This window comes from Salvia miltiorrhiza, chromosome 1 (genome assembly GCF_028751815.1).
Source record: "Salvia miltiorrhiza cultivar Shanhuang (shh) chromosome 1, IMPLAD_Smil_shh, whole genome shotgun sequence".
NCBI lineage: Eukaryota > Viridiplantae > Streptophyta > Magnoliopsida > Lamiales > Lamiaceae > Salvia > Salvia miltiorrhiza.
Window position 1 is genome coordinate 49,856,383 of NC_080387.1, and position 12,976 is coordinate 49,869,358.

The following is a 12,976-nucleotide window of genomic DNA, read 5'->3' on the forward strand; positions in this document are numbered from 1 at the left end:
TATAATCTAATTATTGGTATTTATGTGGTTTTCCTTCTAGTGGGTCCTCTTCAATGTTTCACCATCACACCATGAGGATATATATTTATTATGTACATAAAATAATTGCATTTCCTTTTTTTCTTTTTGTATTTTAAATTAGTTATCGCACTATTATTTGCACAAGTTGTTGTTTTTTCTTTTTTTACTCAATTTTCATGATCGAATGCAAAATTTAATGGTGCAAATTCATTTATATTTATTGCATATTGAAAAGGTTTTAATATGATATTGTGCTGCTTCAATAAATTAAATAATAATAATAATAATGGCATGGCATCTCATTCACATAACATACTATTTCTACAATTCTTACCATATTTTTATCCACATCTTCATGAAAAAATAAGAAAATAAAAATAAAAAGGAAAGGATCCTTTTGTAAAAGAGGGGAAAAAATCAAATAGAAGATTCAACCTTGAAGCATAAATTATTACACGATTATTATTATTATTATTATTAATTAATTAATATACTAATAAGCACATATATTAAATTACTATTAAAATTATAAAAATATTATAAATTCAGATCGAAATCCAAATCATTTTGAAAATTGCACATTAGGTGCTATTTCTTGGAAACTTCCTGCCGGCCCCTCGAAGACACTATCTCTTATCTCTCCTTCAAGACTGGAAATATCTCACAAATTTGCATAATTTTCTACCGGGAATTTTTCATATTAGATTGGTTTTGGTACACAAGTATAAATATATTTGTATGTAGAATCACAGTTCCTTTTTTTTCCCCCTCCGTTTTGAAGAAAAATATTGGGATATTTTGGCTCAACTGAGACAGTTTCTGAGTTCAAATCCTTTTGCATCAGTAGAAAAAGCAGAAATTAACAATAAAGGTGAAAGCGTCGACCTTTATCACCTGTTTCTCTTCTTTGCCTTTGTTTTCAAGTGGGCTGCTTTAAGGGATCTTGATCTGTGTGTAAATGTGGCTACTTTTTTTTCGGTATTTATCTAATTTCGAGCTCTCTAGTTTAATTTTGGTGCTTTGCGTTTCTCTTTGATCTGGACTGCTTGTTTGTTAGTTTTATTATTTTCTGTTGACTAGGTCTGACTTGATGCAGAATCTGCAGATTTTTACATTTTTAAATACCAGATTATGTTGATTTAGGTTGATTTAATGTTGTTTTTTTATACTGAAATCTTGTTTATTGTAGTAATCCATAGATTGAGCATTCTTCAAATTACATTGCTTGTTTTGCCCCTAATTTCTGATTCATTTTTTATGCAAATTGTTTGAAATATCTTAATACATGAGTTTGATGCTTTACTTGAATGTTAATTTTCTAGGGCGTGTAATTTAGCATCTGACCTGGATTTTTGGGAATTTGGTTTCAAATTGAAGTAGTTTTTATCAGTTTCTGCAGTTGAGTGTTTCTGGAGATTAGGAGATGGGATCTGTTGAAGAAAAGATAGACCTTGATTCTGATGAGGAGATCCCCTTTAGTGTGTCGCAGCCTACGAATAAAATGCATTCGTTGAATTTTGAACCTTCGCGTCATATCTTGGCACACCCACAATTTTCAGCTTCTTGGGTGATAAGGAAGGTGAATCGAGTCAGCATCCTCAGAAGTATATACATTGTCTTGATCAAGGCGAGGATCAACGTGTTGCTTCCATTCGGGCCCTTAGCGATATGTTTACACTATTTCACCAAATTGCATGTAAGTATACTGAAAATGGAAAAGGGGTAGTGCTGAAAATCCCTAGATGATAGTGTTATTTTGTTCCTTTGATGTATAAACGTTACGTTTTGTAGGGATTGGTCTTCTTCTTTAGCTTAATTGGCATTATTCCATTGGCAGAGCGCCTCGGTTATGCTACTGAGTAAGTAACTGCTCCAAAAATGAGATTCAAATATGTCCACTACTCGTAGTTTTATGTTTCGTGGATGACAAACTGATGTCCTATTTACTTTCTTTTCGCAGGCAACTTGCATGTTATACTGGTCCCACTGGTATGATCCGTTTCCCCTTCCCGTTTTATTTGTCCCTTAAAATTACCGATTGCTGCAAATTTCATCTCATAAAATTTCAAATGTGCCTCAGCTTCCGGAAAATGTAGTTTCCCATATAGATTTTGAATGAGCTACCTTTAAATGAATGGCTCCCCATTTGTGGATGCCAGTTATCTCCGGCAATTGATGAACAGGCTTAATGTATTGGTTGAGCTAGTTCGTTTCTACTGATTATTTGCTCAGATGATTGCTGATTAAAGGTGGTATGTGGTACTTGTGTTTGTGGACATGTCCTCGGTTCTTTGAGGAAAGTTTGAATGTAAGAGAATGCTAGATATACTTGGTTCCTTGAAAACGAAGAAAGCCCCAATTTTTTTCCTCACAGATAGGGACGAACAACCTTGTAATATATCCCATGGCTCGGTGATAGAACTCAGTTGACTATATGGCATGTTCACCTTTCAGGAAGGATCATCTAATTATTGTTGAGTTAAGATAGGTAAAATCAGACTTTTCTTCAAAGTTTGGAACACCTTGCTATTATTTGATAGTATAGCGGTTTGTGGTAATGTTTTGTAAATAAGTTTTTATCTTTTTGTGCCCTTTTGTGTTTGACCTTGCTCGAAGGACTCTTAGTTTGAATGATTCTACTGTCTTCTTCACGTTAATCATCCAACTTCTACGTTCCTCTACAGTTGGGGGTCTTCTAAATGCTACATTTGGAAATGCTACTGAGATGATAATTTCAATTTATGCATTGAAAAACGGAATGATAAGGGTTGTTCAGCAATCGCTACTGGGTTCCATCTTGTCAAATATGCTCTTGGTTCTCGGTTGCGCCTTCTTCTGCGGTGGGCTCGTTCATCATCAAAGAGTGCAGCTTTTCAATAAGGTGGTGGTCGAATTGGACGGACTTTTGTTTCGGTTTTCAGTTTGACAACAAAAAAGATGCATTCTAGCCAGAGTAGAAACTAACGCGTGTCGAGATTTTCAGGCCACTGCGCTTGTGAATTCAGGGCTGTTGTTGATGGCGGTTATGTGCATATTGTTCCCGGCCGTTCTGCAATTTACTCATACAGAAGTGCACAAGGGCAAGTCAGAGATGGCTCTTTCGCGAGTCACTAGTTGTGTTATGCTGATTGCTTATGCGAGCTACCTTTTCTTTCAGCTCAAGAGTCAGAATAATCTGTATAGTTCTCTCGATGAGGTTCGTATTCACACACGTATCTTTCATGATAAGACACGAGAATGGCTCTATGGTGATTACAAGATGCAAATTCGAGTATTCTGCACGTGTTTGCAATTTATGCACTATTTGATTAGTAATACGCGTGGCGTTTATGCAGGTTAGGGATAATGATGAACCTGATGATGATGAAGTCCCTGAGATCAACCCATGGGAAGCAATCGGGTGGCTTGCTATGTTGACTCTATGGATATCCCTTCTATCTGGATATCTTGTCGATGCAATACAGGTAACAAAACCGACTACACTTTCTGATTTGAGAAAAGTAAAAATGTGACGACAACATTGATTTTTCTTCAGGGAGCATCCGATTCAATGAACATGCCCGTTGCTTTTATTAGTGTCATTTTGCTTCCAATCGTTGGGAACGCTGCTGAACACGCTAGTGCTATCATGTTCGCGATGAAGGACAAGCTTGTGAGTGTAGGAATATCATAGCAATTTGTTTTTGTTGCATTTCGTATTTTCGATCATTTGACAGTTCCCTTTCCAGGACATAACTATTGGAGTTGCGATCGGATCTTCTACTCAGATATCAATGTTTGTAGTAAGCCTTTACAAACTTACTCGTCATCACCCCTCTTTATCCGTATTGCTGCAGTTAATTTCTGCTCGTGCCAAATTTTGTTTGAGATTTTGAAATTCTACATTGAGGTGCCTAATTCCGTGAAACAAACTTATGATTCTTGAACTTCTGGTTTTTTGTAGATTCCGTTTTGTGTGATTGTTGGTTGGATTATGGGAAAGCCTATGGATTTGAATTTTCAACTCTTTGAGACTGCCACACTATTTATCACGGTATTAGTGGTGGCGTTTATGCTTCAGGTTCGTCTCTTTACAATGCTCCAGTGTGTGTACTTATGGGTGCCTATACAAAACCCTTCTTCGTTACTCGTTAGAGTCCCTCTCAGCTCGATTATGTATTATGTAAATTCATAACTCAGCTATTCTAGAATTGATAATTCACCACTGCCTGACCTCCCCGCCCCCCTTCGAAGAAAGAAAACTGACCGTTTTATATGTGACTTACTATTGTATATTTCAGTTTCACTGTGAAGTTCCTTATCGTTTGCTGCTTCTGTCGATACAGGAAGGTCAATCAAACTATTTTAAGGGTTTGATGCTTATTTTATGTTATATCATCGTCGCAGCCAGTTTCTTTGTGCACATTGATCCAACAAAGGGTTAGTAGTCCTGATCAACTTTTTTTAGAGTTGCCTGTGTTTATTTCTTTTGTTCTCGACATAAATTGTAAATACATTTTACACTATTGTAGTTTTAGTTATCTCTTTATGGTATGGCTAGTTCCGTCTTTATGAGACGAACCAAATGCTACAGCGATCAAACTGTTAGGAAACTGAGTAATGCTTTTCAGGATGGGGTTGTTTGAAGATACTAAAATTATGAAACCTCTAAATTTAGCATGTACGTCGATTAGATAAAATATGCATTCTTAGACTTATAGTCACTTTCATATTGTGTCGCCTAGCATCTCATGATACTTGATTATGATGTAGAATTATATATTTATATTGTTAAGGAATTGAAAAAAAAGGTACGCAGTAGTCATCTATGAAGATAACTAAAGCTCTTATAGATTTTGTGAAGGAAAAATGCATATTTAGGTTCCCACAATTTTAGACTTTTTTTAATTGCTTTTTGGACATCGATTTCTTATCCTTTTATTGTTAAAATCGAGTTCATGTACTTGCGCCTATGGTGAAATTAGGCCATTTTGTAAAAAACTGAGTTCTTATAATTTATTATTATTATTATTATTATTATTATTATTATTATTATTATTATTATTATTATTAAATTAGGTCCTCTGTACTTTGATCTACAGTTATATTAGGTTCTTTTGATACACTAAATTAATGTACTAGAGTTAAATTTTTACAAACGAAATTTTAAGTACTCATATTGAAAACACAAGAATCGAAGCTAGGAAAAAGTGAACGACAGCTTATAAAACCTTGAGGGCACGGTTGTGACCTATATATGCTTTATTCCTTTTCGGAAATATACTTCTTGCCGAAGGATGTGGTGCCGTTGTAACATTGCATCTTTTTCAATATTTTTATCAGCACGAACACCATTGTAGAAACCACGGCTTGTTTGAGCATAAATGTAGCGAGCTAACTTCTAAAAAAACTCAATTGTTTGCAGAGGATGATTGAGTTTGGAGTGGTGAAGCGCGTGGTGCTTGAGAAGATTTCGAGCCCCTTTGTAAGAACACATGTAGCAGCTACTATTCTTTAACTTTTTGTTCATTGGCGAGGGGATGGCGTCGTTGCTGGGATGACGTGTGGAGGGCAGCGCGTGATTTCTGCTCGTGAAGGAGCAGTCCTGCAGCAGGTAAAACCTACTACAGCCACTGCATTCCCCTGCATTAATATGTTGTACTTTGATAGTTTCATCACGTTGCTCGTGTGAAAATCGACTAAATTTTTGGCCAGTTGTAGCGACACAGGTTGTAATTTTTAGTGAATTTAGATTGAATGCAAAAGAATTGGGGCATCTTCTTGAATTGGATCGTCTCAAAATGTATCTTTATTGAAGCAAATGCGTTGTCATCACCCTGATAGTCTCGGGCTAGTGTCAAACTTTATTGGTTGTGTTACTATTGAGTTTGATCCGATAATGCCACAAAATTAGTGTGTCGGGTTCGTGTTGGATAGGTCACGTGTTAATATAAATATATATTCTCTCCATTCTATTTAAGATGATTTTTTTTACACGGAAATTAAGGTGTAAATTGAATAAAAGTAGTATGATCCACAACTTTTCAGGAGTTAAATATTGTCTTTTATGAAAATGAGTTATTTTTAGTGGAACGATTCAAAATAAAAAACAAGTCATCTTTAATGAAATGGAGAAAGTATAATACTCCCTCCGTCCACTAATTGTTGTCCTAGGGGAAGTGTAAAACGGAGGGAGTATATTACTACTCTCTCTATCCCGCCGAACTTGATGTGTTTCTTTTGGGCACAGAAATTAATGAGCTACTCCCTTCGTTCCATGCCAATAGGCTCAGTTGCTTTCGGCACGGAGATTAAGAAATTCACTTTTTAATAGGTAAATGGTGTGGTCTACCAACAATTAAGTAATTAAGTGTTCCCTTATTTTTTTTTTCTTAATCTCTTTTGATTAGTTTGCTCATTTAAACATGCAATATTAAATGTAAAAGAAAATGGGCGTCTGAATTGCAAATTTAAAGGAATTGAAATAAAAAAGGCGGATGTTCATAATGGATTTAAAGGCATTGAATTGGTCCCAAATGTGTAGCAAGGTGCTAGAATTTTACATTTAACTCCAAAACAAAATTTTGGCGGCAGAATTCAAAATGATTTACAGCATTCTATATAAAGCTATATATCCTAACAATACATAAAAACACTTTCTTAAACAAACACTTCACAAAATGGTGCACTTGAAGGATGTTGAAGATGATAAAAAGATGATGGTAGTCCAATTCGCTTCTTCAAAACTTCAAGGATGTCAAACCCAAATATGACAAAATGAAGGAGGCTGGCATTAAATTCAACTTGTGGAGGCGTACGATTACTCGTTTCTGGGCTGAAGCAAAGAAACAAAAGATGCAAGGTCAGCTCATCAATTTAACATCCACAAAAAGGTGTACACCACGTTTCACAAAGCATGTTTAGATTGACATAGAGCAAATTCAATCATTGCAGCTGTGTTGAAGAGGTACAATTAGAAAGCTAGCGTTTAGAATCAAGTGCAGCAAGAGCACAGTGGGAAGGTGGGTGAATCTAGGGCTAATTAGAGCACATACTGGTGCCATTAAGCCTGATCTAACTGCCCCTAATAAACTTCTCAGGTTAAGGTTTTCATTGAAAGCCTTAGAATATGATAGAATTGCTGACATTCTGCGATTTAAGACAATGCACAACACAATACATATAGATGAGAAATGGTTCTACATGACAAAAGCTTCTCATCGATTTTATCCCACTAATGGGTTTAATGGCCAGAATGGCAAGAAAGAATATGATTTCAAATCAATTAGAGCATCACAGATGCGAAAACATCAAATAAAAATCATCATATTAACCAAATCTTCCTCGAGAGGGTAGAAGGAAGGCGGATCAACAGGCTAGGAGGAAGGCGGTTCGACAGGCTAAGAGGAAGGCGGTTCCTGTAACGGATCTACCGGAGACCTTCATCCCGGAGTCCGAGCCACCTGATGCGGTGGTGGCTGAAGAAGATGAAGTGGTGGCACCTGATTTCGTGGAAAATGCGGAGCCTCCGCCCTACCGATTCCAGAAGACTGTAGATCGTTTCACCGAGATCTATTTCCCCATTATCAAACGGGTGAGGACTTTCATTTTTCTTGCTTGGTGTAGCATCTGTGATGCTCTGTTCTCTTCCCTGTGAAACCCTAGTTCATGTTGCCTGTGTGCTGTTGAATAGCATCTGTGGATTTGGGTTCATTTGTATGTGCTGATGATGGGTGTTGCGTTTTTTGGATGTGTGGCAAGAGCATATGTGGATTTGTGGGAGATTTGGCTAATATGATGATTTTTATTTGATGTTTCCGCATCTGTGATGATCTAATTGATTTGAAACCATATTCTTTCTTGCTATCCTGGCCATTAAATCCATTAGTGAGATAAAATCGATGAGAAGCTTTTGTCATGTAGAACTATTTCTCATCTATGTGTACTATGTTGTGCATTGTCTTAAATCGCGGAATGTCAGCAATTCTATCATATTCTAAGGCTTCCAATGAAAACCTTAACCTGAGAAGTTTATTAGGGGCAGTTAGATCAGACTTAATGGCACCAGTATGTGCTCTGATTAGCTCAGATTCACCCACCTTCCCACTGTGCTCTTGCTACACTTGATTCCAAATGCTAGCTTTCTAATTGTACCTCTTCTACACAACTTCAATGACTGAATTTGCTCTATGTCAATCTGAACACGCTTTGTGAAACGTGGTGCACACCTTTTTTGTGGATGTTAAATTAAGCTGACCTTGCATCTTTTGTTTCTTTGCTTCAGCCCAGAAACGAGTGATCGTGCGCCTTCCCAAGTTGAATTTGACGTCGGCCTCCTTCATTTTGTCGTATTTGGGTTTGACATCCTTGGGGTTTTGAAGAAGGAATTGGACTACCATCATCTTTTTATCATCTTCAACATCCTTCAAGTGCACCATTTTGTGAAGTGTTTGTCTTTAGAAAATATTTTTATGTATTGTTAGGATATGTAGCTTTATATAGAATGTTGTAAATCATTTTTTATTTCGCCGCCAGAATTTTGTTTTGGAGTTAAATGTAAAATTCTGGCGCCTTGCTACACATTTGGCACCAATTCAGTGCCTTTAAATTTCCAGTGCCTTTAAATCCATTATGAACAGCCGCCTTTTTTAATTCAGTTCCTTTAAATTTGCAATTCAGTCGCCCATTTCCTTTTACATTTAATATTGCATGTTTAAATGACCAAACTAATCAAAAGAGATTATTTAAAAAATAAGGAAACACTTAATTACTTAATTATTGGTGGACCACACCATTTACCTACCAAAAAGTGAGTTTTTTAATCTCCGTGCCGAAAGCAACTGAGCCTATTGGCATGGGACGAAGAGAGTACTTTTTTAAGAATATTTGTATTTTTTTAGATTTTAAATTAAATTTATTGTGTAAAATTGTAAATTATGTATTATTATTATTATCATATTGTCTTGTCATTAATGTGCGTATAAGTTTAACTTTTAATTGTGTCGTGTTAACACGAAAGATATCGTGTCATGTCAATGCAAAAGATATCACATTTGAATTTGAACAATTCGTGTCGGATTTGTGTTTAGATTGAGTATATCTTTAATCAATTGTGTTTAGGATTGACGTTAACAAATCTTATCATTAGCAGGTTGATACAATATCGATTCAATTCACGTAATTTGCTACCCTAGGCGAGACGGAAATGTGGGTTGAAACACGATATATATGAAAAAGAGGATCTCGTGTGAAATCTTCGTTTCTCCCCTCTTTAAAGATGGACCCTAAAATATGATATTTAAACAAATGAGATTTGGGCACTTAGCTTATTGCAAAGCAAGTGGCACCAATGAGGCTGAAGCAAACAATTTTAAGATACATACGAAACCATCTCTACATAACTCAACAACATCTTTAAATTGTTTTATGATTTTCCTACATTTGTTCACCCAAACAAATTAAATCATGAGGTTGGTCAAAGAAAACAATTACACTTATTTGAAGTCGAACCTTTTTGCATAAGGTTTATACGGTGTTGTTCGTCTCTCATGTGTGTGGTTAATTAGAAATATTGTATGAGCGTGAATTTTGTTCGAAATTAGTGCTTGTAATTTTTTTTATTATCATTAAAAAAGATAGTATTATATATGTGGTTTGCAGGATATTGTATGAGTGTGAATTTTATTCAACGTGTATGCATGATTAGTGGTTGTGACTTTTTCATTGTCACGAGAAAACATATGTATCAAGTTAATAATATTTATGCAAAAAAAAAAAAAATGTATGTTGCATATATGAGCAAAATATATTTAATTATAACTTAATAATAATCAATTCTTCCTAAAATATTCTCTCAAGAGGGGTACAATTGGAACACCAGTGATGACATTTGCCTACAGGAAACAAAGATTGATTATTCAAAAATTTGTGGATGGTGTCAATTTTCTATTTACTTTTAGAGATATATTGGAATCCATTGTTGTAATCTTCCTAGTAGTGATTCCATAGTTGAAGATGGAAGATATAAATCATAATTCATAGTTTGACTTGAAAAGAAAATTAAAATGGATTTTGTTCAATATTGGCCGACCATTTCTTGGTAATGACTGGTGAAGTGATAGGGTGAATAATAAATAATAATTCATCTTTTCTTAGTGAAAGGAATGCCACTTATAGATGATAATGCTTTCTCTAAGGACTAACCAACATCCAAAGTGGGTTGGGTTTGTCAATTGTCACACACACACATATATACCTATATATGTTTTATGATAATACTGCTTTTGATAAGATTTGCCCTTGATGGGGAAAAAAATATTAGATATGTGGACTATAACTTTATATAGCATTTCATGAAGAATATGATACTTGGGACACCTTGCTTCTAATAACAAAGACTAGATTGATAAAATATGGAGTGGAGATGAGACTAAAAAAAATTGAACGCATATTTTGATGTCTATGTTAATTTTGGCATTAAGAAGTTGAACTAAGTCAAGAGACCTCCATCCTTACATCGAGTGGCTAACATTTAGTTCACGGCACATTTATCTGTTTTAATTTTAGCATTATTTTTTATTTTAATGTATCAAGAATTGCTGTCGAGATTATCAAATTTACAAATTATAGGTTTAATTTGTTCTTTTAATTATCTCTATGAAAAAAAATGAATAAATCGAATTTTAATTTTTATGTAATTTGTAAATTTGACGATTTTGGTACCAAATTTTCAAGCACTAAAATAAAAATAATATTAAAGAAAGAAAAGAAAATTAATAATGTTGATTAAATACCATCAATCTATATAATATATAAAAGATGAGTTTTCTCCCTCCAAATTTTTCCTCTATTTTCTCTCTCTTCTCCCATCAATTTTTTAACTATTTTTTTCTATTTTTTTATATAATTTTAATTATTTTCTAAATATCGTCAAATTTGATTTATGAATAAATATTCAATATGCATATTAAGTTTAAGTTCGTAACAAGATCTTTAATATGGTACAAAAATTATCAAAAATGAATTTAAAATGAATGGGTTATTAAAATTTTAAAATATTTTATTTTCTTTCTGTATGTTAAAATTTTACAAACTTTTTTATTTATGTTTGTGTATGAAAATATTTATTTATTTATTATTGTGTGGAGTACTCTATAATAATAATAATAATGTGTATACTCATTTTCATTCACTACAAGAAATAATATCATCAAATAATTTAAAATTATTTAATGACTATAGTTATCATTACACTTTATACATAGTTAAAAATTACATTTTTAAATTCGGGATTTATTGAATAATTGATATTTTATTTTTAAATCACATTTTGTAGTATTTATTTATTTATATTTTGCTTATATTTAATATTTATATTTACTTATTTAAAATATTATTTAATTTCGATTTCGTCGTGCATCGCACGAGTGGTCACTGGCGGATCTAGCATTGTGCATGGGGGTGCAATTGCATCCCAAAAAAAAAAAAAAATTAATAGTATTAATATTCATATATAAATTATTTTATATTTAAGGTTTGCACCCCCAAATAAAAGTTTTAATCGAAAATAAAAGAAAAATTCAGTTTTTAAAATCCTAAATTCCATTGGCCCAACTAAAAAGAGAGCCAATCATCTCTTTCTTTTTCATTCTTTTGATCGAGCCCATCAGTTAATCAATCCTTTACCTCAATTCTTAATTAAATAAAAAAAATTGAACCTACACATTTTGTATTTGGAATGCAGAGTTATTACTAATTATATTTGTATTTTAGTAAAAAAAAAATGTCTAAAATGTACTGAAGGCCTAAAAAAAAATCCGGGGGCTACCGCCCCCGAACCCCCGTAAAAGTTCAACCCCCTCAAAAAAATCCTAGCTCCACCAGTGTTTATAAGATTATTTTTTGCACCCCCAGTTTTTAAATCCTGGATCCGCCACTGCGAGTGGTCACACTAGTGCTCATAAATGGTGAGCGACATATCATACCCTCCCCTTTTCTCTAGCGCCACCCTCTCTTTGTCTATCATACTCTCTCAGTCTACGAAAAATTTGCCACAATTTCTTTTTTGGTTCGTCCACAAAAAAATTATCACTTCTATTTATAGTAGTATGGTCCACACAACTCCACTCACATTTAAAATAGACTCTTACTCCACTAATAAGTCCACTCGCATTAATTAAAATTCGTCTCATTCACAATATGATAAATTTTTTATGGACGGATGAAGTATTAGTATGATTTCGGCTCATGGATGAACTTATTGTCATAGTAATACGGAATGTAGAAATAAATATACACAATTACACCGTTATAATCTCGTATCATTGTATGGTTTTCTATCATTATTTACTTTTGTTTTTATTTATTTGTTAGATATTTAAAAAGGATATTGATGACAACAACTAGAGGATTAGAAATACTATCATATAATTAAACTTAAATAGAGCAACTATCATCAATTTTAAAAGGCCAAGATGTTATAGTACCTACTCTTCCTTGGACTTGAATTTCATTTATAATTTGGACATATATGGTTCTGAATTTTGACTGTGGGCTGTACTGTTAATTTTTAATGCCAAGTTGGTTTTTAAAAATATTTTATTAGGTGGTATCTGCAACCTACATGACCTGACCAATAATTTTCCGACCTACTAGATAAAATCATGTGAAATTCGATACAAATTGATGGTTTATAGTAAATATCAGTTGACATACAAGAGAGTGACAAAAGGTATTTTACCAGGAAAATGACTTATAACACTTAAAATTTGATCAAGACTTTCTCTATGATTTTTGGTCAACAATTCCAATCATATTAAATGAGAGATGATTTTGCCTTCAAATAGCTAGATAGGTCACTATTGTATTTGTGCTCGTGACCTTTCACTGTATCAATTAGATTTAGTGTATTTATTTTTCTTTTCTTTTTCGTAATACAGCTAGATAGTAGTTTTTATATTAAATTTTGGTTGTAATA

The 12,976-nt window shown here is 33.7% G+C and overlaps 1 protein-coding gene across 4 annotated transcripts; it reads left to right on the forward strand.

The window, feature by feature from the left end:
* Window positions 1-548: 548 nt before the first annotated feature.
* Window positions 549-5,835, forward strand: LOC130990055 (vacuolar cation/proton exchanger 3-like). Of its 4 annotated transcripts, none has more exons than XM_057914272.1 (12): window positions 549-892; window positions 1,412-1,717; window positions 1,813-1,880; window positions 1,982-2,010; window positions 2,706-2,902; window positions 3,005-3,217; window positions 3,357-3,485; window positions 3,557-3,673; window positions 3,750-3,803; window positions 3,965-4,081; window positions 4,347-4,440; window positions 5,426-5,835. In XM_057914272.1, exons 2-12 carry the CDS (start codon window positions 1,445-1,447, stop codon window positions 5,434-5,436), a joined length of 1,302 nt encoding a protein of 433 aa, XP_057770255.1. In that variant the 5' UTR covers window positions 549-892; window positions 1,412-1,444; the 3' UTR covers window positions 5,437-5,835. The 4 variants fall into 4 exon arrangements, with proteins under 4 accessions (XP_057770255.1, XP_057770245.1, XP_057770250.1 ...); XM_057914262.1 differs by having other exon boundaries at window positions 586-999; XM_057914267.1 differs by having other exon boundaries at window positions 586-999; window positions 1,421-1,717.
* Window positions 5,836-12,976: the final 7,141 nt, after the last annotated feature.

Bases quoted from the DNA above. Each gene is read 5' to 3' on its own strand.
- LOC130990055 (XM_057914272.1), top strand. From the start codon at position 1,445: ATGGGATCTGTTGAAGAAAAGATAGACCTTGATTCTGATGAGGAGATC. The intron at 3,486-3,556 runs GTAACAAAACCG...ATTTTTCTTCAG, and splicing joins ATCTTGTCGATGCAATACAG to GGAGCATCCGATTCAATGAA. The intron at 4,082-4,346 runs GTTCGTCTCTTT...CTGTCGATACAG, and splicing joins TGGTGGCGTTTATGCTTCAG to GAAGGTCAATCAAACTATTT.